At 44.1% G+C, this 27,952-nt stretch overlaps 1 protein-coding gene across 2 annotated transcripts; it reads right to left on the bottom strand.

The window, feature by feature from the left end:
* Window positions 1-2,726: 2,726 nt before the first annotated feature.
* On the bottom strand, window positions 2,727-27,122 carry LOC147125167 (cysteine and histidine-rich domain-containing protein 1-like). Of its 2 annotated transcripts, XM_085998533.1 has the most exons (11): window positions 26,824-27,121; window positions 24,895-24,944; window positions 20,442-20,498; window positions 17,718-17,881; window positions 16,839-16,942; window positions 14,852-14,913; window positions 12,114-12,184; window positions 10,397-10,502; window positions 9,153-9,272; window positions 7,853-7,915; window positions 2,727-3,278 (listed from the first exon to the last, which is right to left on the bottom strand). In XM_085998533.1, the coding sequence occupies exons 1-11, from the start codon at window positions 26,885-26,887 to the stop codon at window positions 2,985-2,987; spliced, it is 1,155 nt and encodes a 384-aa protein (XP_085854659.1). In that variant the 5' UTR covers window positions 26,888-27,121; the 3' UTR covers window positions 2,727-2,984. The 2 variants fall into 2 exon arrangements, with proteins under 2 accessions (XP_085854659.1, XP_085854669.1); XM_085998543.1 differs by lacking the exon at window positions 20,442-20,498 and having other exon boundaries at window positions 26,824-27,122.
* Between the last annotated feature and the right edge of the window lie 830 nt (window positions 27,123-27,952).

Raw genomic sequence — 27,952 nt, 5'->3', positions numbered from 1 at the left:
CCGCTGTTTGTAAATTGGTTTAGAGTGCAGCAGCAAAAAGACTGCTGGCCAGGTAGATTACCTTAAACCAGTTTAAAAGAAGCCCCCGGAATCCTTACACTTCTGTTTGCTGATTAGAGCACCAGCCCACGTGATCTCAGGTACACTACCGCAGACGGTGCGCCCCTGGGTTCCGTGAGCCTGTACGCTGCCCTCTACTCCGCAGCGTCTGACAGCAACCTCTTGGAGGGGGATTCCCAGCAGGTAAGTGTGCATTCGGTTCGGATGCTGATGGCGTAATCCAGGCCTATATGCCTGCATTATCATCTTTACTACCTACCTGTTTTCTGTTCCTCAGTCTGCAGGTCATTTAACCCATTAATTCCCTCTCTATGATTGGCGTATTTGTTGGTTTTCTCCCCTCCTTTCTCTCTATTTTTCTAGTTTCCAGTATTCCGAGTGGCAGAAGGGAAGAAGGATTAAGGTGATTGGCAAAAGAACCAGAGGCGACATGAGGAAAAAATGTTTTATGTAGCGAGTTGTGACTTGGAATGCATTGCCTGAAAGGATGGTGGAAGCAGATTCAATAGCAACATTCAAAAGAGAATTGGATAAATACTTGAAAGGAAAACATTTACAGGGCTATGGGGAAAGAGCGGGGGAGTGGGATTAATTGGATAGCTCTACCAAAGAGCCGGCATGGGCATGATGGGCCGAATGGCCTCATTCTGTACTGTATCATTCCATGATTCTATGAACAGATAAGTGGCTATTTGAGCCCATTGAGTGTGATGTGATGAGTCATGCATAACTCTTAATTATCTAGATAATCAGAACATTTAATTGCTTGTTAGTTCCTGCTCTTGAACAAACACACACACACACACATAATTAACGTAATCAAAGTTGAGGCTGAAGGGCCAGTCAGAATTTATCCCTCAATACTCCAGCTCACTCTGCCTACAACCAAATTTCAAATTGCATTAATGGGCTGAATTTTCCACCTCCCACTGGTGCGTGCGAGGTGTGTACGCGCCCGTGGAGCCACGCAAGTGGCAGTTTCAGGAATGCGAAGCGCATGCACTAAAACCCGGCACTTGCGATCTGTCAAGAATTCTCGTGACAGATCCTCCACATGCCCAAGAAAAGTGCCTCTGCGGGTGAAGAGTTGCGCTTTTTGCACAACTTCCGCCCGCTGAAAGCCTGTCAAATTCTTACATCTGGTAAAAGCAGGTGTAAGGCCTGCTTTTACCAGCATAAGAGTTTTAAAAAATAGAAAAATAAAATTTGATCACTAATTTATAAATTAAAAACTCTTAAAAAAGGTAAGTTTATTTTTAACCCCGTAAAAACATTTCATTATTTTTTGCAAAAAATTAAATTTTTGTTTAAAATATTTAATTAAATGGCATTTTAATTCATTTTAAATATGTAATTTAAAAAAATATTTCATGTTTTAGTGTGTTTTTAAATGTGATCCCCATTCATACTTTTGACAGTTCTGTGCGTATGGAACTGTCAAAAGGATGAAGGGGGGTTCCCTTCTTCCATTGGTTCACCTGGCCCATGTGATCCCAAGGGCGTTAGCGAACCGCATGCACCCCTGGGATACCTGGGCCTCTGCGCATTTCGAAGAGGAGAGGTTCAGGATCGCAAGCCTCAGGATCTTCAGAACCAGCAGGTAAGTTCGTAGATTTTTTTCCGATCGGAGGCATCTGATCGCAGGAAGCCTCTGATCGGGAATTCAGGGCCAATGTCTTAAACTCTACTTCCTTATCTGTTAATTGTCCTTTAAATAAAGGCAGTTTCCTAATATATCTATTTTACATTTATTTTTCACTAACTTCTATTTATGTCCTCTTGTTCAACTGGCCTGACTTCCCATGAAGTAATAATCTAGGCCCACCTTTCCGGTCATCATTTAATACATTATAAAACCCTAACTTTCTCTCTAGACTGCAGGCTTAAGCTTCTATATTTTTTCCTCATATTTCATTCCTTTAACAATTGAGCATAAACATAGAAAATCCTCACTCTTTACAGCTCATAATTCTTTCCTATGTCTACCTCTGAGCCATCAGGACAGTGAGAAATTCCCTTCTTGTGCTCTCTGTTACTATGGGAGTCAACTTGATGAGACTTCTGAAATAAAAACAGAAAATGCTGGAAATACTCAGCAGGTCAGGCAGCATCTGTGGAGAGAGAAACAGTTAACGTTTCAGGTCGATGACTCTTGTCAGAATTGGAAATAGTTGGAGATGGAACAGGTTTTTAAGCAAGTGTAGGGGCAGGAAAAGGGGGAGGGGAGGAAAGAACAAAAGGGAAGGTCTGTGATAGGATGGAAGACAGGAGTGATTAAGAGACAAAAGGGATAATGGTGCAAGGCAAAAGGAGATGGTAATGGGACAAGTTAAGACACAAAAGATGACTCTAGATGAGGTGTAAATGGCAATGGCAGAATGATCGATAGCTGCCATGTGACAGAGAAAAAAAATGGGAAAAAAAGATAGGGGCAGAGGTTATGGCCTGAAATTGTTGAACTTGATGTGGACTTCTCGCTCCACAGATGCTGCCTGACCTGCTGAGTATTTCCAGCATTTTCTGTTTTTATTTCAGATTTCCAGCATCCGTAGTATTTTGCTTTTGATGAGACATCTGTCCTGGTTACAGTTGGTTTGAGATGCCTCCTACTTTCATGCCACCTATAATATATAAAAATGTAAAATAAGAGCACGTTAAAGTCAGACTGAACTCTGGCAATACTGCCACTGAATTATCATTTAATTTCAATATTTAGTCTTTTACATTCTGATCTGCAGGCATTTGCTGTATCACGATGGTCCACACTGCAAACTAAGTTCCAAAATGTCTTAAATATAAGTCAAACAGTCATCATAAAATAATCAAATAGACAATATCGGATAAGTGAAACTGCATAATATCACAGTCCTTCACTTTTCATATTGTGGAGTCTTGAATGCTGCTACCCAACATCGAACGAGTCATCAATCAAATTCCTCATCAGTATCAGACAGTCCAAAACTGTCGTCGGACTCATCATCATCTAGAGGTGGTGGTTCATCTCCCAAGTACATTTCTTTCTTCTGCTGGGCCAAAGGTTTACTTTCTTTTTCTTTCTCTTCTTTTTTGTTCGTTTCTTTCTCTTCCTTCTCTTCCTTCTCTTCAACTTTATGAGGTGGCATTTCAAGTTTGGCCCAGGTCACGGGATCCATTTTGTTAAGGCTGATTTCCACTTTTGTTGGGTCCATATTGACAAAGCTTTTCTTTACATCAATGACCTGAGCATAGAGGTGTAATTGGAAGAACAAAATTTGACACTAAGCCAAAAGAGCTATTAGGAGGGTTGTGGGTTTTTAAGGAGGGTCTTAAATGAGGAGACTGCGCTCCTTTATTTTTTATTGTTTTATAAACTAGTATATCTCCCATTGTGTTACTGAAAGGAAATTGGCAGAGTGGGATGAGGACAATGCACAGGCAGAAGCCCAAGACAAAACCACCAGCTGGCAAAGAAGGTAAGGAGTATGGAGTACCAGGAGTAGGATGCAGACAGCCCAAGAATTGGCAAATGCAGCAGGTGCAGGGCAAGTAGGCAAATGCAGTTGACAACAGAGGTAAAGAGTGCAGGCTGGGTGACCAGGAGCAGGACGGGGGTGGGGGGGGGGGGAGTTGGGGGGAGAAGCCTGAGGCCTAACTTAATGGGGGGTATGAGCAGGGGCATGCGGTAGCGGCCGAGGTGAGCAGGGATGGGAGAAATACTGAAAGGAAAGATATAAAAGTTAGAAAGAAACAAATGGAAATTAAAAGTATACTTTACTCTTAGTGGCAGGAGAGCTGGATTACAAAATATTTTACTGGTTGTGAACATAGCTGGGATTGGTAATTTTAGAGCAATAGCGCCATCTATGGTGGGAGGATAGAAAAGTATAGAAAGAAATAAAGAAGTTCCATTTATACAGCATTTTTCATGTCCTTAGGACGTCCCAAAGCACTTCACAGCTAATTTATTACTTTGAAGTGCAGTCAGCATTGTTCTGTAGGCAAATGCAGCAGCCAATTTGCGCACAGCAAGGTCCCACTAATACTAATGATATAAGTCAGTGGTTCTCAATCCTTTATGGTTGAAGGACCCCTTTTCAAATTGATCAGCAAACACGGACACCCACATCTAAATTATAATAACATATAATACTCAATATGAGAAAGCTGCATGTAAAGAGTGTTTTAATAATGCTTTTAAGAAAACAGGTATTTACTTACAAGCAGCATTGAGATGGGTGCGCCTGCTTCTCACACCAATTCTGGGTACTCTGCAGCAACAGATGGCCACTATTAGCCACTTGGTGCTGGACAATTTTGAGTGAGGGCACGAGCACCCATGCACATGCTGCGATGCTGCTGGAAGCATGACTCACCGCCATACTGTCCCAAGACATGTTCTGTAACAGCTGCACTGTGGGATTGTACACGTTTGTGTGAACACGTTCAGGCACGTGTTTTAAGAGCCCCACGGGCGCTCTGATCACGTGTCAGGAGGATGGCACAGGGTCGAGGCGCCAGGGAGAGGAATCAGTTCGACCGGCAGGGAGCACTCGCTGCAAAATGAGTGAGAGCTGTGGGCCTCTGTGAGGAGGCGGGCCCAGCCGTTGAGAATAATTTGCAAGAACCGAATCAGTGTTGGTTTTTTAAAGAGGAGCAGGATTGAAATTACCTCCGGCCGCGAGCCCCCTAGAAAGTCTCTACGGACCCCAGTTTGAGAAACACTGATATAAGTGATCAGATAATCTGTTTTGGTAGTGCTGGTGAGGAATAAATGTTGGGCAGGACACCAGGAGAAGTCCCCAGCTCTTCTTTGATTGGTGCCATGGGACCTTTTATGTCCACCTGAAAAGGCAGATGAGGTCTCAGTTTAATGATTCATCTGAAAGATGGCAGCTCTAACAATTCAACACTCTCTCAGTACTGTACTTACTTGTCAGCCTACATTACTTGTCAGCCTACATTATGTGCTCAAGTCTCTGGAGTGGGCTTGAACCCACAAGTTCCTGACTCAGAGATTAGAATATACTATAAATGGCAAGTATGGTATCATGGTGAATAGGGATAAGTTAGTACTCATAGTTATAAAGCTGGCATTACAGGCGCTTGAGAAAGTATGCCAGAAGTGTGACCACACTGGGACAGAGGAAGTAAGTATGTTCAGCCATAAGACTTTTTAATAAATTACTAGTCAATCTCCCTTGATGTTGCACATGGGGAGTCAAGACGTGTAGTCTTCAGGTGAAGCAGGGTTAGAGGGTGGGGCATAATTGAAATAGGGCAGGCAGATGTAATTCAGTCTTCATTTTAAAGTCATGCATTCTGTCCTTATTTTTATGTAATACTGTACTTTGATTTGATATTATTTGTAGTTAAATAGCAAAAGTTACATTAATTTGGGGAGCAGAGAAGCAGTATTCCCCAGAACAGAAAGTGTATGCAAATGTAAGATTTTAAATGTATTATAGCTATATAAATATTGTTCACAAATAATATTAAAGAAAAACTTAGGCTGTGAATTTCTCAGCGGTGTCAGGATGGTGGCGGGAGAGCTGGTTTCCGGGTTCCAGTCCCAATCCTGGCTGCAGCTGCTCTGTCAAAGGGATTTTCCCTTGATTGGCCCTGTTAAGCCCGCCCTGCGGGCTTCCCGGCCAATTTACAGGATGCGGGTCTGATGACGTCATTTGATGACGCGTCATCAGCCGGTTTCCTTAAAGGGACGATGGCCACATTGAGTTTGACAGTTGTACTGTCAGTGTTTGGCAGCATTGAGGTGCTGCAAACACTGACAAGCACTACACAAAGGTGGACACTTGCACCCAGGCTCTCCGCGCAGGGAGGTTCTCTTCCCTTCCAAGGGTGGAAGAGACCTCCCCAAGACGCAGTCTGGTTGCATATTGCACAGGAGGGCAAAAGCAGGGATGTCGCCAGGGGTCCCTGGCTGCAGTGGCGCCAACCTTTCAATGATCTCAGTGGATCATGAAACGTTACTAAAAAGCCACACTCAAACTCACCTTGCTGTGCCACTCATCGCATCCCCATCACTCTGCCTTCCATACCCTTCTCCTGCACATCCTTACTCACACCAACTTACCTTGCACCTCCACCCATCCCTCTCTATCTACTTTATCACTTCCCCATCTCACTAGCCACCCCTCACACTCACCCTACTGCAAGCATACCAACTAACAACACACAAGGGTAGGCACTTGAGAAATTTAGCCAATGTCCATGTGAAGTTTCTGGTAATGTGTTGTCATACAGTGAAATCTATATTTTCAACACTGCCCCTTATTGGACAGATCTGTGCGCACCTTGAGAAGAGTCTTACTGAGTTCCAGTGAATGTTGAGACATAACTCCGCCCCCCCCCTGCTCCCCGCTATAGTGATGTCTGTGCATGAAATGGCTTGGACATTAAAGGAATGCTTCACGGTGCTGGTGTGGGATGGTGTCAACCTGGCGCATCATGTTAACAGCGTCAAGTGAAATAAATCTGGCCATGGTGATGCCATCACTGGCCTCCTGGGCAGCAATGTTGTCAGGGGCTGATGCCCTGTGTCCTGTGCAGCATCAGGTGGTGGCGGAGAAGGTTGGTGATGAGGTTGGTGCTGTTGGTGTGCCTGGTGATGTTGGTGTTGGGGCTGATCGTGGAAGGATTCAGAGGACCCAGGTCTGATTTTTTCAAGGGCACCGATGTTGCTACAATAGATGGCAGCTGCAGGTGAGATGACAGAAGTGATCTGTCAATGGTGAGAGAGGTTGTTCCAATGAGGTGGCACTGGACATACAGTTGCCTCTAAACACTTGCAAGCTAAAGAAATCTCTATATGTGTTACAAATGCAGTAAGCAACAGTTTCTGCACTCTGAAACTGACCATCTGCAACACGGCATCCTTTACACCACTTCTGCAGCTGTCAGCTTATCAGATACATCAGAGCAGACTCAACTCACACCAGGGTGAGCTGGCGTGTTCCCCGAGCAGCGGGGAAGCACGTAAAATTGGAAAGAAGCCTCAAAATACCATTAAATTCGTTCTTCACAAGCCATTTAATGAGCTCAATTGTATCCCCCGCCGCTTGGTGTCAGGTCAGTTCTCCACTGGAGTCTCGTGTGGAGGCGGGTCGACAGCAGGTTTCCTACCCACTGTCGATCTTTGCTATTTTGACAGTGGACCTGCCTCCAAACTGGCACTCTGAGCGCTGGCAAAATTCCGGCCTTAATGTTTTGTCTCCATTTATATTTTGTTACAAAGAACTTTCTTGAGACTGGATTCAACAATAGTCTTTCTTCCATCCGTTGGTTCGAAAGGTACTACATGAAATGAGTTTGTAACTGTTTTAATCTAATGCCCAGTGAGTAATTTTGTGTGGTGGACTTGCATCCATTAGGAATTGGGTTGAGACTGTCCCAAATGCTTCTCACCAAGACTCTTACAGCCCACACAAGGGAGACTGTTATTCTATCAGTCGTAGTTGGATGCAAGCCAGGTCCCAAAAGTGAAAAGGTGGTGTGATAGCCCAGTCTCAAAGAAAAGTTAAGAGCCCCAATAGCTCAGTCATGGCCACCATAGAAGTGAGTCCTACAGACCAGCTCTCTCCCACGTTTAATCCCCTGGCTTGTACCGTGTTAGCTAATCTCAGTAAGGGAGCAGTAGAGATGCTACATGTGGCTGACATTGCTGTCTAGACTCACACATAAAATATAGCCTTTAATGGGTAGTGGGGAAGTATTGGAAGACCATCCCCCAGTGAGAGTCAGCACCTTTAAGAGACGAGAGAGAAAACTGGAGAAAAAAGACAGAAAGAATACTTACACCCCACAGGTTTAATACTTTGTGAAAAGCTTTATCCTGTTCAAACATGATGTGGATAGTCAACTGTAAAAGACAAAGAACAAAACTAGTAAATATTGTGGGTATCAAGTTCCCCCTTTTTGACTGCAGCTATATTAAAGGTTTCAACTTCAGTGCACAGAGATTTTGGGTGTCCATTGATGCATAAGTGGTAATCATCTCAACGAGTGTCAGCCATGGCTCAGGGGGTAGCACCCTCGCCTCTGGGTCAGAAGGTTGTGGGTTCAAGTCCCACTCCAGAGAGTTGAGCTCAAAAATCTAGGCTGACACTCCAGTGCAGTACTGGGGGAGTGCTGCACTGTCGGAGGTGCCGTCCTTCAGATGAGACGTTAAACCGAGGCCCCGTCTTCTCTCCCAGGTGAATGTAAAAGACCCCATTGCACTATTTCGAAGTGGAGCAGGGGAGTTATCCAAGGTGTCCTGCCAATATTTAACCCTCAATCAACATCACTAAAAATAGATTATCTGGTTATTATCACATTGCTGTTTGTGGGAGCTTGCTGTGCGCAAGTTGGCTGCCGTGTTTCCTACATTACAACAGTGATTACACTCCAAAAGTACTTCATTGGCTGTAAAGCGTTTTGGGATGTGCTGAGGTCATGAAAGGCACTTTATAAATGCAAGTCTTTCTTTTCTTTCTTCCAGAGTACACTAAAGTGAGAGATGTAAATCACCTTCCTGACCTCACTTGTGGCTTTGTATAGCTCACATTTTAAAAGTGCCAAGGCAGTCCACTTGCTATAACCTTTATTATGTTCTTTGTGATGTTAGGAGTAAGTGGATGTTTCCATCCATTTTCATAACATTAGAAATTAGCTGCTTAAGGATCAGAGTTCACTGCATAAATCTAAGAATAGGTTGGCTCAAGTCTGGCTCCAGGAACTGACACAATCCTGAAATTATGTCCCTGGCAAGGCACAGCCACTTTACCCACTGTTCCTCACTGAGGTTCAGATAGGTGATGCACTGGTGGAACCCAGGTTGAATCAGGTCCTAAATATCTGCCTTCTATACCCTTGAACCTACCAAGCTTTAGTCCACTGTTATTGCTGCATCTTCTCTAAAACAGCTAGCACTAAGCTGCTTAAAGCAGCACCCACTTTCATCAAAACCGCCCTTATTATATCTTTTATGTTTAAAAGCTTTCACTGAAGTTTCTCAAAAATAAATAAAAATTCTGATTTGCTTAAGATTCTTTGATTTTTCCGTCTATATTTGTTGAAGGTTTTAAACTCTAGGGTTTAAATGATGTCGCACTTACCATTGTACGGTTAGCATCTACGTAGCTGAGCTCTGGGTTAGAAGTTTTTGCATAGATTGTAAAGACCACCACACTGCCAGTCTGGTGCCAATCGTGCCGGCAGCCAACCAGTTTTTTATCCTAAAACAGTAAAATGGGGCATGGTAAGTATCAGTGAGTGAAAAATGCTCTTTTACATCACCTGCCTGTTCAGTTTCCAACTCAAGGTAATGGCTGTATTACATGCTTGAAAGCACAGCAAAGTAACTATCACACAGCTATGGCAATACAGGTATAGTTCTCTGTATACTGAATGATTCATGATTCAGGAGTGAGTTGAACATCTCACACCTTGGATATTGATTCTGCTAGTGACATTTGCATTCTAAAATCCAACTACAGTAATTGTGTTAGTGGTTTATAAAATTAACATAGAAACCAGGGAGAGAGTAGACAGAATAGATGGTGGTGCCGTACCACGTTTCACCATTGTGTGGTGGGTTACAATTCCTCATGTTTGTTGAATCTCAGATGATGCTATTCGATATGTATGGAGAGGGCAGGGGGAAGGCTACCATGTGCGCAAGCCCACATCCTGTACCAACAGTACATTGGACATGCCAACACGCCATGCCAAGCTTCTGTAGTTGAAATTACACAGATGGCTTCCTATAGGCTCAGTGGTAAATACACTGCCTGGCACTGACTCACTGAGCAGAAGTCACTGGATAGCAGTCAGGAGTGCAAACCTTGTCTGATTTTTCCCTTCACTAGTCATGGGGAACTGAAGTGGATTGTACTGCCCACCTGCTGCCCTGGCTGAGATCAGATTGCCCAGCTTTCCTAGTCTGCATGGTTCAGTTTCACATTGAGCAGTGCACTTACCAAACATTTTCTATATCACTTTCTGGCTCATCTCTCTTCTGGGAGCAAGTAGATAGAACAGTTTTAGGGGTGTTATGCACTATGGTTACTCACTTCCATCACAGTGAGCTTATTCCAGAAGTAATTAACTGGTGATTATTCTTGCTACAATATCCCAATGGCTGAAGTGATCTCCCACTTCACCAGCTCTGAAATTCCTTTATCTCAGGCTGGCATTTGGATATTGAGTCAATAGTAGATTACACTAGTGGGCTAGTGCAAAAATGTCTGGCAGACCGGATTTAACCTGCAGCTCTAGTTGTACCAAACCGGGAATTTTTTCATCCAGAACTGGCTCATTTTATCGCAACAGACCAGATGGGATTCCACGTGGTGCTTACTGCTTCTTTCTTGGTCCAGAGATGCTTTCCCTTGATGCAGCCAGGCTGCTCAATGAACTCTTCAAACTCTGTGGTCTTTATCTTACAGCAGCTCCAATATTTCATTCTATTGGAAAAGAAAAACATAGAAAGAGAAATGGTATTTGGTCCAACAAGCCCAATCCTCTCTCAGTTCCATGGAGTCTACCTGACCATTTAATCTCCTGAGAAAAAAGGTTCAGCAAAGTTATTCCCTGCCCTCAAAAGGTAAATCAAGCAAAACTCCAACATCTCTAACATTACATCCTACATTATATTGAACAGTTGCATATATGGCATAACATTTCTACTGATCATCTTTGTCTCTCAATCTCATTCCTAAGCAGTTATTCATCCAACTATTGAAAGATTTTGAGGAAGCGGTGCAGTGGCCTTAAAGTCTCCACAATACTTTTCCGAAGGACTGAAGCTTCTTCTAAGTTTGCTTTCCATAAAGCAACCGGCAGCTTGTTTTAACTGGACAATTCAAAAATATTATTTCTCTTTCATTTTCCCTTCTGTAACTTTCTATGCCACATTCCATCCCCAAATACAATGCTGTTCTAAAACCAACTGATAGCAGGTCTGTGAGGGTAGCTGGCAGTGTCTGTCCCTCCCTGCAGTGACTCTCATTCGATGTTCTCTGCCTCCATCACTGCACTGACTGTGATATTTTCTCCCTCCTTGCAGTGAGTATTTGCCTTGTTTCCCCCTCTCTGCCTGCAATGACGCTCTCTCAGTTGGTCCCTCCTTGCAAAGATTCTCCCTCTGATGCCCCTCCTCTCAGCCACTCTCTCCAGTATTCCTTCCTTCTCTCCCTGCAGTGACTCTCCCCAGTATTCATCCCTCTCTCCTTAGTGACTCTCTTCAATATTCCCTTGCTCCATTCCTATTAAGAAGCACTTGCCCAGGACATCACCTTCCATAATGCCATGGCTAATATGAATAAGTTGTCACCTCCCAGTGCTCTATGGCACAAAGTAGCAAAATTCAAAAACACTGTGCTACCATGTCACCTGTAGTGGCCATTTTAAGTACTGAGATTTACAGGTAAACGCAGTGATACCATTCCCCTGGCATTGAGCTGCGCCCCAAGGGAGTGTTGTAGTCCTAATTCCCCAACCCGCACTACCTTCGGGTGCAACTGAATGCTGGGAGCGCTGAATTTACCCTTTAGTCTATATTTGTCTGTGCTTTGTTCTGGTAGTTTTCAATATTATATTTTGATATCTTGTTTCTGCCATACACTGACATATCTGCAAAATATATACAAATGGGAGCTTATTGAAAGGAAAGTAATTGCAGCGAAGGGAGCTCCCAATGGCTCAGTTGGTAATTACACCACATGATAGCAATCCGCATGGATCAGGAAGGTCCCAAGCTCTGACCCCAATCAATCTCAGTTGAGACAGCAGATGGGCACTACACTGGCCTCCAATGCATGTCCCTGGGTTAGGGAGGATTGCTATCCATTGACTTCTGCTGAAAAGTGCATGTGCGGGTATTGGGGAAGAATGGGATCAGGCATGGCCATGATGCTCTCTACAGTCAAATAATCTGATGACATTCACAGTCTTACACATCAAGAATAGCCACTCAGGCAAGATACTGGAGGACTGATAATGCCCATGGAAAAGTAACCCAGTAAGCGTCAATGGCTTAAGTAGAGGAGTTGTATATTATTGTTTTAAAAACTCACCCTTCATGGAAGATGGGTATTCCAGGATGAAAGTTGCATGTCTCCCGATCGCTCTCTGGCCCTTGAAATGTCTAGCAGAGAAAAATGAAACAGGAGAACTACAGGGAAGGGCATCACAAAGTTAAGGAAATATGCCTTGTCCTGGGTCTTCCCATGTGCTAATATTTCAATGATCCATGATGGGTAGACCTTAAGCTCTGGAATTCCCTCCCTAAACTTCTCTACATCTCCACCTCTCCCTCTTCCTTTAAAACACTCCTTAAAAGCTACCTCTTTGACCAAGCATTTGGTAACCAGTCCTAATGTCTCCTTATATGGCTCGTGTCAAACTTTGTTTGATATTGCTCCTGTGATGCGCCTATATAAATGCACGTTGTTGTTATTGGTCATGCAAGAGATGAGAGAAAGGATTCTGTATACTGCAAGTTCTTAAATCTTAGGTCAGGTCCACAATTGAGGAGGGAGGGAAATCAAAATATTAATGGACCCTGTGATAAAAATGCTAACTTCCGGGAAGTTATGTCATCACTTCCTGTGAACTATGAACTATGAACTGTGTACATACCTCACTTCCTGTAAATGTCACTTCCTGTTGGACTGGTATAAATACTGGTCTGTTCAGTATTGTAAGAGGCTTCTACCAGAGGCATGGTAAAGACCTCTCTTGTATATAGTGTGTTTATAAGTTACTTAAAGCTTACTTTAAAGTTACTTGATGGTCAGTCTCCTTTTCTTACATCAATTTAAGTAACTTAGTATTTACACTGACAAATACTAGACCTTCAGACAAACTCGGAAGTTAAGGATCCAGGGAACCACCCATCATGGATAAAATCCTTAGACCTATTCGTCTGGACTTGGACCCGAATACACCAGCAGCTGGCAGGGTATGGAAGCATTGGTATCGTACTTTTGAGAATTTTCTGGATGAATGTAAAGTGGATGCTCCTGCTAAATTGAAGATACTTGTCAATTATGTGACCCCAAAAGTGTTCGAATATGTTGATGAATGGGATAATTACGAAGAGGTGATTCGGGCACTTAAGAAACTGTATGCGAAGACCCCAAATGAGGTCTATGCTAGACATCTACTGGCCACAGCCCGACAAGGGCCAGGGGAATCAATTGACGAATTCCTGCAAGAACTTCGCAGGCTCAGCGTAGATTGTAACTTTCAGGCAGCCTCAGCTGAGCTGTACCGCCAAGAAATGATTCGTGATGCTTTCATCTGCGGGATTGCCTCTCCATTTATACGCCAGCGTCTACTAGAAAGTAAAACACTTGAGCTACAAAAAGCTTTTGACCTAGCTTGTTCACTGGATTTGGCAAAGAGAAATGCAGACCTCTATCAGCTGCCCAGATCTCGATCTGCTGCTGTAGCTGCAACCAGACAATTCAAGCGGTCTCAGGTGAACCCTATCATGGGGGAATCTAATTCTGATAATTCTGATGAAGAAGAGGAGGACGACCCCACTTTAGCAGCCTCTTGGCAATCTAGGAAGGAATGCTTCTTTTGTGGAGATGCTTTTCACCCTAGGAAAACCTGCCCTGCTCGCAATGCAATCTGCAGTTATTGCGGGAAAAAAGGACACTTTGCTAAAGTTTGCCTATCAAGGGCCTCTACGACGGGAATCCAAACGGGTACGACTCTTCCTTGTTCGGCGGCTGCGGACCAAAAGGTAGACCACAGCCTCCTAATCCTGCAGGAGGGAAGAATGTGATAAAAATGCTAACTTCCGGGAAGTTATGTCATCACTTCCTGTGAACTATGAACTATGAACTGTGTACATACCTCACTTCCTGTAAATGTCACTTCCTGTTGGACTGGTATAAATACTGGTCTGTTCAGTATTGTAAGAGGCTTCTACCAGAGGCATGGTAAAGACCTCTCTTGTATATAGTGTGTTTATAAGTTACTTAAAGCTTACTTTAAAGTTACTTGATGGTCAGTCTCCTTTTCTTACATCAGACCCTTAACATACTTGTATATTCCCGACAGCTGGAACTGGCCAGCACTGCCAACCCTCATACTCGATGAATGGTGCATGGTTGGTTGAGGGTGTGGGCCCAAATGAGAGAAGAAAAATAACCAAATGAAGAAGAAAAATACAACAGAAAAGCACAAATTATCTGAAAGCTGAATAGAGCAAGAAAGAGCATCCCCGATGGCTTCCTGATGCACCATCTGATGTGATATTGAATCATTCAAATCAGGAAAGTCCCAGGTTCCATCCCCAGTCCATGCTGAGTTAGCTGATCTCAGCCAATTCAACAATAGGTAGTGTTATAATTGGGAAAACCTTCTACCGTGAATCCTGGTGGCAAGGACAGGATTGGCTTGACTATGATGCTTCCTCCACACACACACCCTCCCTCCATTCCTCCCAACACACTCTGTCCCCATCAGCAAAGCCATGTTGGTAAACAGGTTTGACTAAACGATGGTAAGGTGGCATGAGGTAATGCCCCACGGACTGGCAGGTCATAGGTTCATGCCCAAGCAAATGCCAAGCACTTTGCCACAAGGAAAGAGCAACAATTGGAGAAAGAGTTGTCACCCGGACCACCTCCGAGACCACCACCTCCAGAAGTGCATGGCAGAGACCTGAGGAGCAGGTTACCTGCCTGCAGTCTTAGCTCGGGAGAGTAGTATGGAGTGAAAGTCCTGATCAAAGGGGAGAAAAAAAGTAAAACAGAGTCTTAACTGGAATAAAGGGGAGTTAGAATGTGCGACCCACCTTCTTACAGCCAGCGTTTTTACATGAAGTGCCCACTTTAATTCCACTTATGGCGTCTTCCTCTGAAATAGAAGATAACACAGCTTTAGTTCAATCATTCGCCGGTGTAACCTGGCTATAAGTTACCACTGAAACAGTCCTTCCAGGGACCTCTAACATCGGCCAGTCTAGTAACTAAGAAGAAACGGATCATTACCGTTGATTGAAAAATTATTATACATTTTTTTTAATAGTGATGTGATGCTATATTTTGGCCTAAATTAATAATATGTTTACAGTTTATATATGAACATAAGAAAGGATGGAATGAGAAAAGCCCATTTGGCCCATCCAGTCCATTCCTTCTAAACACCACATACACACAACTCAAAGATCATCACGGACCCATTTAATCACTCAAGGGAAAATTCTGATTAAGTACTTCTTGATGCCCAAAGGTAATCCAACAAGATTCCAGAATATTCATCATCTTCCTATCTCGACTCTTAACTCTGATCTGCAGCTCTCCACAGACAACAAAGTCTGAAGGAAGAAAAAGTCATTCTGATCACCAAACCTACTCTGTCCAGAGTCCACATATGATTATTCTATCATGGGCTTCCCTCCCACTCCACCTGTTGATCTCTTACTTTAAGGAACACGGAGTTCATTTTTCTACATCCCCTGAAAGAAAAATCGAGCAATGCTTTTAATACTTCTTTAACTTTCAACAACCCTTTCCTAAATCTCTGCCCCTGGGTCCAGCAGCACAGGAATTACATTATACTGGACCTGCGGCGAAATTGCCTCCAGAATTTTCAACAGCAGCTCCCAAACCAGCGACCTCCACCACCTAGAAGGGCAAGGGCATCAGATGCATGGGAACATCATCAACCCCAAGTTCCCCTCCAAGTCACACACCATCCCGACTTGGGACCTATATCGCCAATCGTTCATTGTTGCTGGATCAAAATTCACTCTGTGGGAGTATCTTCACCACACGGATTTCAGCAGTTCAAGAAGAAGCCTCACCACCACCTTCTCAAGAGCAACTAAGGATGGGCAATACATGCTGGCCTTGCCAGCGACGCCCATATCCCCAGAATGAAGTTTTAAAAAGAATGGATTCTTAGGCCTGGATTTTAGCCTGGAGGCGCGTTCCGTGCGGGGATGCTGTTTTGAGGTCGGGAAACCTGGAAGAACGGGTTTCCCGAATGTCCTGCAGCAGGACTCCTTTAATTGTTTTTCTGTCAGTTTGCCACCCACAGGCAGCCTGATTGACAAGCTGGAGGCCTGTTGAGCGGGAAAGCCTACAGCACGAGGCTGCAGCTGAGGAGAGGAGGTAGGTTTAGTGGGGAGGGATGGGAGAGATTGAGGGGAGGAGGTCCCGATCGCGGAGGGTGGTTCCAATCACGGTGGGGGGTTATGACCGCAGGGGGGTGGGTTCCGATGATGGTTGGGCGGTCCGATCATGGTGGGGGGGGGGGGGGGTGGTCCGATCGTGGTTGCGGGGGGAGGGCAGATGGTGGTCTGGGGAGGGGTGTCCGATGGTGTGGGGGAGGTCTGATGGTGGGGGGGGGGGAGCAGACAGATCGCGGGGGCGGGGGATTCTACTGGGTAGCTTGTTGGGCCTGGAGGAAACACACCTTGCTCCTCCTAGCCCATCTGCAGTGCTGTAAAGGCACTTACCTCATGGATTCAGCTCTTCTCACCTCCTTTCACCTGGGACAGCCAGCCGACATGAGTTAAAAATAGAATGACTGTTAAAATGAAGGCACACAGCCTCATTATAATATTTAAATAACCAACCATCCTCTGGCAAGTGGATTGGCCGCCTGCCCCTTGTCGTGCCTCCATTAAAACCGGAAGTGGGCGGGTTTGAGACGGGTTGGGTTCCTGTTTCAGATTTTTTGCATTTTAACCTCTGGCCCGACCCCAACCCACCCTTTTTGGGGAGTTAAGATTCAGCCCTTAGAGTCTACTTACCGCTGGTTCCTATAGTATTTACCTATATTTGTGGCTATTTTCTGGGTTGACTCACTGAGCTTCTCCAGGGACTCTTGTAGTGACTTAGAGACTTTCTGAGGCAGTTTTACCATCGGTTCATCAGAACTATCAGAATAAAGAAAACAATTTAACAAGGGCAACCTATCAGGCAGAGTGTTCTGATCTACTATTTTAACAGTACTCTGATGATTTTCAGCACTGGGGAATGGGACATCCCTCCAAAGTCAACAACAGTACTCTCAGGTCAGGTGGAGAAAAGATCAGATGCAGAGCAAATCTCCCTCTACCCTGCCCCTGTCAAGCACCCTCAGGTCAAGTGCAGCATGGGTTAGAAGTAGAATAAATTCATTCTGTATTGTATTATCAGGTGCTCCAAGATTGAGAATGAAGCTTCCAATGCTGTCCCATCTCGCACCGTCAGTCATCAAATGCTCCCAGTTTGGGTACAGCATGGGTTAGACGCAGAGAAAAACTCTCTACTGCTCCATCAAGCACTCCGAAGTCAGGTCCAGCATCAATTAGATGCAGGGTTCCGCACTGTCCCAACAACTAATCTCAGAAAAATGTTCCTTTTTGCACCAATGTGGCAATTCTGTTTCCAAAATAGGTATCTTTGAACAAGATTACAAATCTAGTGCAAATGTTTGTCAAATTAACAATGGTGAAATAAGTAGCCAAAGCTATCAGTATATCCAGGTTGGGCCCAACAATTAATCCCAATCTTTTGGGTTAATTTGGCAGTGCTCAGACCATTCATAATACTGTTTTATTCCTTGTTGTTGTCATTTTAGCTTTTGAATACGAGAGTCAAGCAGGCATTTGCTAGGTTGTCTCTGCGCTTTAAGCCAATTACTGTGTGCAAACAGATCACCCATGGTACCTCGGTCTTTCTCTCTTCATTGACTCTGCTGACTTGGGTCCCTTGATGATGTACTCAGTGCCAATCTGTGGCTTCAAGTTATCTGTTGGATCCTTGTTACATGTCTCTTCGGGTTTCAGAGGCTCTGGAGGCTTTACGTTGGAGTGGTGGCCTTTAGTGCATCCCTAAGGCACAGCAAGAATGTTCAATTAAACCAATCAATCCAGTACTTCATCCAGGGCCTACAAGCTAGTTTTTCTGGCTAAGGAGTAAATTAAAAATTAAACAGAACCATAAACATAGAAAAGCAGGTTCCAATGGATTACAATACTTCACTTAACTTGCAATCTCTAGACTATTGATCTGAGTTGTATACCTCCCTTCTCTTTGAAGTCAAGCTGGTACAAAAAGAACGTATGTTCGCAGTTAATCAAAATTGTCAACCAAAATAGATTTCAAAGAAATAATGCACTACAGAGAACAGACTTGCCTATCCTAGCAGGAGGATCCCTGATGGGAAAGCAATCATAAACCATTACTTTAGATCTGTTAGCACAAACTCCTTGGCACTTGGCTGATAAAACTGAAACGCCCATCGTTCAGAAAAAAGATAGATGAATTGGTTAGCAAAGCGTTACTGAGGCGTCAAACCAGATGACCTAACTTTACATATCAGGTTTCAGCAACATTAGCCATCTCTTGGGAATTACTGGAAATTCATTAAAAATAATTCATGGCATCGGCCTAGTTAAACTTTCATGTTAACTATATATGGACAGATTCTTCATAGGGATTCTGGAACTGGCAAAGCTCCCACACAGTGCATGTGACATAACACTGCTTTTTATCTATGGTTTATTTTTGTTATGGTACTTATGGGATTAAAATCAAGTTAATTTACATAAATAACCCAGGCTGGGATTTCATTCAGCCACAGTATCCATTCTAAGAGTCAAACTAGCTGTGACGGCAGCAGTTAGCTTTTATATGTTAAGTGACTGACTCCAAAATCATTTGGATTAATATTACTTGATAATTGCTGGCTTTGCTCCATTAAAGCTAATAAAATTTGTAGTCTGATGACAAATGCATTTGGCCTAACATTTATTCGATCAACACAGCAGATATCCTTGATTTACAGCCTTGTTTTGATTTGAGAGATACATTTTTGATTTATTTTCTCCTGGTCAAACATTAAAAGGTTCCAGGGGTAGATAAGGTCAAACATACTGAGGTAGCTGCATCTTGGTTCTATAGACATAATTGACTGCAAAAGGGAGGGTGTGGGGAGCCTGCCTCACATCCTTCTTTGTAAACAGGAGTGAACAGATCACCCTCCTCAAACCTTCATTCAAAACAAGCAAAAAGACAGATATACCCAGCAGGATGCCAATCTTCTGAATTGGGGTTGCAGCAACATAAATTGCAGCTGCGAGCAGGCCACGGATTCAAAATATAACAAACCCCTCCCACAAAAAAAACATAGCCCACACAAGGAAAATATGCAAAATAAATCTGATAATCAACTAATTCATGCAAGAAAATTAATTTGTGAAAATACTAATGGCACTTACCTTTAGGACTGCACTCCCCAAATGGCTGACTGGTCCTTCTCTCCAGTGCCCATTTAAAATAGGTACTTATTGAGACTGATGCACTCCTGGTGAAAACCTTGAAATAGGACCAGCAGGCACTTACGCAAGTATTTAAATAATTTGGGGGGACTTAATGAGGACATTGCATGAAACGTGTGCTGGCCATTTATGCAGAAACCAGGATCTGGGTGCAAAATGCCACTCTCAATGAATGGGCTAGACCTGCTCGCTCGCTTGCCCATCCAACACTGCAGGTGCAACTGTTCAGGGAATTGCCCCAAGATGTAGAGATTCTTACGTTCTGAAATACAGATTTTGTTTTTCGTATGCACCACAAAGAGACTGAAAGGTAGGGTGAAAATAAAATCCATCAAAACAAACTTTAAAGGGATGCGCTTCCTGGTGTTTCAGTTGATAAATGGCACTGTGGTACTGAGCCATGCAGACCAGAAAGGTGCCAGGTTTGGCCCTGGTCTGTGCTGAGTTAGCTGATTTCAGCCAGTATAATGGAAGCAGTATAATTGGCCTCAGCACTTGGGCTAGTGATAGGGAAAAATATAATTCAGCCAGGGTTCCTATTCCTGCTCATATTCCTGTGACTCCTGCTGAAAAATGAGTGTTGGTGGATGTTAGGTGAGGTCCATATAAGGAAGGTTCCCCTGAGGGTGGAGGGGAGCGTTTGCACCTGGAGTAGCACAAGTATGTAAATGTGATGGTTAATGAGGCAGAAATGATATCACCAGACCTGCTGCCTTATTTTCCTGAGGTTTTGCTTGACAGAGGACCAAAAGTAGCTTCATTCACAACAACCAGGCTCCCTAAAATTGAAGGATATGAGAAGGGACAAGCAGCAAATGTCTGGAGGCACCAAAAAGGCTTGCAGTCCTGATGCTTGTCCTACATGGCCAGTGGGACAAGCATCATGGCTGCAGGCCTTTTCATTGATGTTTTGGTCAGCTCCATCATTGGACGCAAACCCTACCCAAGGGACATTCTACGGGTGGGTTCAGGTCCCATTGGGCAGAGTCCACTTGCACTCAGAAGTGTAGGGGAGGAAAGTTGGTCCCATTAATACTAAAAATATTAACTAACATGACAATCTGACTTTATCTGAGATTCCGTATTAATGAGAACACTGAAGTCTACTTACCGGGATTGCCAGAAATTCTGAAAAGTCGATCGTCTTTTTTTTGCAACATGACCATCCCTAATGAAATAAAAAACCATTATAGTCAATCTACTTTTTTTCCCACCTGCCCAGTTTGACAAGCATTAGGGCTGCAGGTCTGATGGCTGCTATTTTTGGGCAACAGCCAGAAGGACCCAAAGCCAACAGCAGCACCATGTTAGAACTGTCTGCATCACCCCAGGTACTGGGTTCCTGAGTTCCTGCCATGCTGGCATGGGGAGATGCTGCAGGGAGGCCACGCATTCAGGCGTAATTACTACTGAACATAAACGAGGTGGTAATGACGGAAAGTAAGTGGGAGACTCTCTCCAGTTTGTTATGTTCCCTATTTTCTTCTTACTACCATGTGTCCTCCTTGATCGAAGAAAGAAAGAACTTGCTTTCAAAACTTCCGAATGTCTCAAAGCACTTCACAGCAAGTACTTTTTAAAATGTAGTCACTGTTGTAATGTAGAGAAACATGGCAGCCAATTTGCAGACAGTAGGGTCCCACAAACAGCAATGAGATAAATGACCAATTAAGTGGTTTTAATGATGTTGGCTGAGAGATAAATGTTGCCCAAGACACCGGGGGAAATCCCCTGTTCTTCTTCGAAAAGTGCCAAGGGGTCTTTAACGTCTACCTGAGAGGGCGGACGGGACCTCTGTTTAACATCTCATCCGAAAGACAACACCTCCATGTGAACATTTAGCCTCAAACTAGTGCTCTTCCTTGGTGTTACCAGAGTGGTAGCAATGTGTGAGATGACTGCCTGCTGTGTGTCAATGCGAACCTCTTTGGACATCTCAAAGCAGTTGAGTCCTGAGATGGGCATACTTCAGCTGCACATACTGCTGCAAGAGTCCTAACTCTTTTCTGCCACAGGGCTCGGAGCTGGCTGGCCATGTGGAGAATGAACACCAACATGGACTTGTTGAGACAAATGGCCTGTTTCCATGTCCTAATGTCTAAGTACTGTAATTCTATGTAATTCCTGATCACTATCCAGTGACTTCTGCTGGAAAGTGTGTGGACATTAGGTGAGAACAGGAATAGGTTGTTTCTGATGCCCCATGGTAAAATATCCTGTCAACATTCACTGTTTAGGTTCCCATGTGGAGTATGATCACTTTGGAGGTGGCCAGACCCGTGGAACTGTACTCCATTAACTTCAGGAGAAGAGGTGGGAAAACTCTGGTGAAAAAATTAATCATGTAATTGTAATATTTTTATATTTAAATTAGGAAATGTATGAATTAATATAAATAAGCTGTGGTACCAGGTACCTATAAAGCCTGAAGTATGGATCACTGGAAACATATAGTAGGGAGCTCATACTGGTTACATTATTCTTATTCAGCTCTCAAGGAGCATTCTCTGATTTCAGTCCCAGGAGCAACTGGGCAGCTGAGTTTACCACCACCTGTTAGAGTTCATTACTGACACTTTTCATTAGGCTCAATTTACCCCTTCCTATCCAGGGCTTGTGTTTTAACTCAGAGTAGTGGGGCATAGCTTCATAACTGCAAACTCCCACCTGTGGGCTCTCTGTCTCACCCACTGAGTTGCACAGAGGGTGAAGCCATTTGGCGCACAAGTATTTGCCTGGAGCGACAGATGCCTGGAGTGTCAGTCACTTTCATCCCCAGGGGCTGGCTCAACAGAATGATACTGGGAATGTGGCATAGCATGAAGGGCTAAAGATGGGGAAAAAAACTGGGAGTATGAGTAAAGAAACATCGGCCACTAAGTGACACTAAGAGGCAAAATTGGCAATATTACAGAAAGATAATCACAGTGTCATGTTTGAACCAGACATAAAGGGCTGAGGAGTTTCATGTTGACAAAATCACACATACATTGCACAGAATTAAATGGAATTGAGCAAAATTCTAAGCTCATAGTTCCCTTATAGTTCCGTGGTACTGAGCCATACAGACCATTAAAGTTCCTGGTAGGGACACTATAATTGGCCTCAGCAAACTAAGGAGAGTAAAAACAAGGCAGAGTTCCACGTGAGAAATATCCAGTGACCCTTGCAGGGAAGTGCATGTGTGGGTGTCAGATGAGGATATAATTGGGCTCGACTGTGATGCCCAAACAGTTGGCTAGCCTACAACACTCACTGTGGAAGCTCACACAAAGATACTTGCATGAGGCTCTGAAAAGCTGCCAGTGTCTGTGGAACTGTATCCCAACATGAGGCTGGCAGGCCTGTTTTTTCAGATCACTAGGCAGGCTCTGTTCTCTGATCACAAGACAGGTCCCAGACTCTCGAACACTGGGTAGGCCCCAAATTCTGACTGTGGTTCTCAGGTATCCACTTAAAGGAATTAATTGCAAATGTGTAAATGTTCCTACGCTTTATACATAAATTCACACTCACGTATACTAGCTGATGCCTCAGTCTTTCCTTCCCTGTTGACCATCTCCCAGTACTGCTCTACTTCCTCTTCAGCTCATGTTTTTGTTCCCTTCCTCCTCTAGTCTCTGCCACCCATGATCTTCACTTCTGCAATGTGCTCCTCTCAGTCCACCTCACTTGATTCTACTCCCCCACTGATCTCCATTCCTACCACTATCATAGACTTGAATCCCTCTTGGATGAGCTGGTGGCTTCTTCTACTCCAAACTAGGCATCCTCTGCCACACCCACCACGGCACCTGTCACTGGCTCTCCCAGAGCAGTAAGCCCCAACCACCTCATTCTTCCTCCCCTCAGCACACATCCCACTCACTACTCTCTGGGGCCTCGTTTCCTCAACCTCCTTGCTGACATAAATCATGGATGATCTAGAACTTTCTTAGGCTTAACCGGCATAACTGAATGCATCAGGTTTAGTTCTGTTCAGAAACAGCATTCTCTGCCCTCCAATTCCATTCCCCACCCAGCTGCACACTCAGTCTGAACCCAACATGTACAGCCTTGGTTTCCTGTTTGACCCTGAACTGTGCTTCAAACCCCACATTCTATTCATCAGCAAGATCTCCTATCTCCACCTTTATTGCATTGCCCCCTCTGTCCATACTTTATACTCATACTTTCATTCTCAATTTCTACAATACCCTCCTCACGTGCCTCCCAAGCTCTACTCTACATCCCAATTTGTACCCATTGGCCGACTGTGCATTCTCCCTTATCCCTGCCCTATCACCAGTGGTACAACCTTCAGTCACCATGGCCCACCACTCTGAAATCCTCTTTCTAAACTCCTCCATTTTACTGCTTTCCAAAACCTTCTCAAAACTTTTGAGCACATCTTCAGTTTCATCTCCTAATTCTTACTCTGTACCTGTTTCCTCCATCATTTGTGATATATTGCTACCTTAAAAGTTCTTTATAAGTGCAAGTTAGTTACTGAATCAGCTACTTCAGGAAAGGAGGGGGTAAAATGGAGAAAAATTACCCTGTAACAAAGTTGAACATATGAAAATATTTTGAAAGCACTTCAGAAATAATTATACCTAATGTAACACATGGCCTTTCTACAGTTTAGCCTGGAAATTACTGTGAACAATGTTATTGTACAAACGTTTAACACACTTGGATCCAATTCCCCTCGATAAATTAGCAGGCACATTAACATATTTATTTTAAATCATAGGCTTGTTTATAAATATGTTTACCCGGTTGCTACATTTAGCTCATAGTAGAAATCCTCCCCTATTGTGTCTTTAACATGAACTATTGAACAATGCTTCCTATTGCTCAATGTAACATTTCCATTTCTTAAACCAAATATTACATAGGATATTACATAGGATATACGGCACAGAAACAGGCCATTCGGCCCAACCAGTCCATGCCTACCAGTTCTCTGGGCTCAGTGATTGAGGCATAATAACTTGGTGCCAATTTGTCCTAAATTATGGGCAGTTTTGTTGTGTGGACTGTACCACCCACTTCTTGATGAGGTAGGAGTATTTTTTATATTTGTTTTTGGGATGTGGGTGACGCTGGCATTTATTGCCCACTGCTAATGCCCCAAACTCTTTTCCTGTGGGACACTTCTGCCAGTAGAGTGAGAAGATCCTGGCCTACAAGTGGCCTAACCAATGGTTCTTAAAGGGACCGCAAGAGGCCACCACCAAAAAGCGAAGTTTTTAAAACAATACTTACCTGAATGTGGAGCCAGGAGGAACCGGTCACCACTCGCTCCCCCTCCCCTAGACTCACCTTAGGTTTTCAGCTGGCGTCCTAGCCGGCTGATCTTGCTGCCCTCCCACGACCGGCAAGCTGCCTTTGGGGCCCGCAGTAATAAATAATGAGGCTGGCAGACCAATTTGTCATGGTCCTACTGCCAGCCTCTTTAAGCGTGTACAGCATGCACTGCACCCAGATCGCAACCATTTTGGAGTGCAATCCAATTTCTAGGCCCGTGTGTTTAGCAGGATTTAATTATATCTGGAAATAGTTTGTGCTTTTGAACCTACCTTGAGTGCATCATGGAAGATGGGAACCCCTGGATGGTAACAGCAAGCATCTGTTGAAGAAAGAGTCAAAAACTTATATTGAACATAGTAAAAGTAAGAGTGCACAACAGTGAAAAGGGAAGAACTAATAAAAATTGTGCAAGCTCCCCTGGCAGGCATCAGGAGATGCGCTTGGTTATATGATTTATCCTGTCGTTCCCATATCAGTACAGTAATGAAATCAAGATGCATTGAACTATCTCCTACTCTAACTCATTCTCATCTAGCACCTGGAACTCCTTACTTCCCATTTTTCCCTTCCTCCTACAATCCATAGGCTCTGCCCCAACTTTGTCTAATCACAACTTTTGATTTACCTCATCCTCTCGCCTATTCTTTCCAAATTCGATGGTGTCTTACATGATGGACATTGCCCCCCCTTCAAATAGGTTTCTCAATTTAAACAAATAAATGCTGGAAAAGTAAAATGTTGCATTGTTATACTGTATTACAATGCGGACAGGAAGACCAGCATTGGATTGATCATGCACCCTGGTTTCCAGCCAGTCGAGTGACCACTTACAATCTCAGTCCACTCTCTTTGAATGTGGGTTCAAAGGCTGGCCCTTAGGTGGAAATGTTGACGTTAGCCAGGCGGGAGATGGGATTGAATAATCTGGGTTCTTCAATTGCCTGTGAAAGGCTGGGGGAACTTCACGTATAAAGGAATCGTGAGTGCATAGGAAGTATGATACCAAAATTTGCTGACACCACAAAGGTGTGGGGGGCGGGGGTATTGACAAACTGAGCGGAAGTCTGTTAGAGGCTTCAAGAGAAATGGGCAGGTGCAATTTAATGCAGAAATGTATGAGGTAATGCATTTTGGGGGGAAAACAGAGAACGAGAGTATACGCTCAATGGAAAGGCACTGAAGGGTGTGGATGAAGAGAGAGTGCAAGAGCATATAGATAAAGCCATAAAAAGGCCAGTAACATCTGGGGTTTTATAAACAGGGCAGAGAATACAACAGCAAAGTAATGATTCACTTCAACAAGTTAGATTAAAAATCGTAAAGAGCATACAGTGTAAATAAATCACCAGGATGATGCCTATAATTAGGAGATAGAACTTGAGATATTGGCTCCACAGGAGCAGAGAAGTCTAAGGGGAGATTTAATAGTGGCTTTTAGAATAATGAAGGCTTTTGATAGGGTGAATAGGGAAATACTTTCCTCTGGTTGGGGAGACTGTGATAAGGAGTCGGTGATGAGAGGTTATGAATTGTAATTGTGATTGAGTGAGTTGAGAGAGGTTAGCAGAAATGTATTTAGGTAGAGAGTTGTGAAAGCATGGAATGTGTTGCCAGAGGGAGCAGTTCAAGTAGAGACCATCACATCTTTCAAGGGGAAAATGGCTAAAACATTTGAAGCGTATGAAGATACAGGGTTGTGGGGACCAGGCAGGGCAGTGGAATAGTTTTGCTTTGAGCCAAGGGCACTAAAGGTATGGGCCAAGTGTTCTCTATGGTTTGTATGGGCCAGTATAGAGTGCAATGCCTTTAGTACTGAGCCATTGGGACAGCATTAGTCACTCAAACAAGCAGCGTCAGCTTCGGAGGGGCAGCAAGGATAAAGATGTCAACCTTAGTAAGTAATATCAACACCGAATAGGGGAAGAGGGACAAACGTTATACATCGAGGGACAAGAAGGCGGTCCTTTCAGCCGCATGGCGACCAGCAGAAAAAGATTGAACAGAAACATCCCAAAGCACTGCCTTGCCTAAACAAGCTTTCTGAACGGCCTACAAAATAATGAAGGTTATGGACAAACTTCAGTAACAAAAATAACTTACCTCGAGCCCGCGGGCGCCAATAGCTGCGAGAAGAATTGTCCCGATTACAGAGAGACACTTTGGTTAAGTTTAAGAGTTGTGTAAAGTCTGTGACTCACCGTCGGTGTTACTGTGGGGTTGGAAGCGCAGCCCGCAGCCTGGGTTAGAACAGAGCTCAGACATCGTGTCACTTTCACTTTGAGTGTTATTCCCGGGAATACCAAGCGAGATCCGGTTCCCTGAAATCTAAATAGATGTGGGAGCTGGATATTCCAGAAGAATCTTCTGCCGTCGGAAAAAAAAAGCGAGATAAGGAGGTTGAGAAATTCCCCAGCGCACAGGAGGAGGGGGGTCAGATTGGGTATTGCCCAAAGATAGTCACACAACACATGCTGCTATCCCTCAAGTGATCTGGAGATAGACAACTGGCAGGAGCCGAGCTGACAGCTTCCTTCGTGGGGGAGGAGCTTAGACAAGAGAACAGAAGATAAAATAAAACTTTATTCTTAGTTAGCGTTAAAAAGAGCAGAAGCTGAGTTTTGATATTTCTGGTAACCGGTTCATAGATAGAAATGCCCCCTAATTTCCCAGGAATGGGTGTTTGTTTTTCTTTCCGGTTTTCTTCTTCAGCTCAAAACTGGGCATCCATGAGGCGCTGTGGGCCATCAGCAGCAGCAGAATTGTATTCCACCACAATCTGTAACCTCATGGCCCGGCATATCCTTCACTCTACCATTACTGTCAAGCCAGGGGACCAACCCCGGTTCAATAAGGAGTGTAGAAGAGTATGCCAGGAGCAGCACCAGGCATACCTAAAAATGAGGTGCCAACCTGGGCAAGCTGCAACACAGGACTACATGCATGCTAAAATGCGGAAGCAGCATGCTATAGAAAGGGCTAAGCATCCCACAATCAACAGATCAGATCAAAGCCCTGCAGTCCTGCCACAACCTGTCCGATATGGTGGTGGACCATTAAACAACTAACGGAAGGCGGAGGCTCCGTGAATATCACCATCCTCAATGATGGTGGAGCCCAGCACGTGAGTGCAAAAGACAAGGCTGAAGCGTTTGCAACCATCTTCAGCCAGAAGTGCCAAGTGGATGATCCATATCGGCCTACTCCTGAGATCCCCACCATCACAGAAGCCAGTCTTCAGCCAATTCGATGCACTTCACGTGATATTAAGAAACTGCTGAGCGCACTGGATACAGCAAAGGCTATGGGCATCGACAATCTCCCAGCTGT

This window comes from Somniosus microcephalus, chromosome 1, assembly GCF_052327205.1.
Source record: "Somniosus microcephalus isolate GS21.2 chromosome 1, FLI_Smic_1.0, whole genome shotgun sequence".
In the NCBI taxonomy this organism is placed as follows: domain Eukaryota; kingdom Metazoa; phylum Chordata; class Chondrichthyes; order Squaliformes; family Somniosidae; genus Somniosus; species Somniosus microcephalus.
This window is presented reverse-complemented; position numbering and strand designations above follow the sequence as displayed.

Bases quoted from the DNA above. Each gene is read 5' to 3' on its own strand.
- LOC147125167 (XM_085998533.1), bottom strand. From the start codon at position 26,887: ATGTCTGAGCTCTGTTCTAACCCAGGCTGCGGGCTGCGCTTCCAACCC. The intron at 12,185-14,851 runs GTGGGTCGCACA...TTTCTCTGCTAG, and splicing joins AAAACGCTGGCTGTAAGAAG to ACATTTCAAGGGCCAGAGAG. The intron at 9,273-10,396 runs GTAAGCACCACG...TTACTGTTTTAG, and splicing joins TCTGGACCAAGAAAGAAGCA to GATAAAAAACTGGTTGGCTG.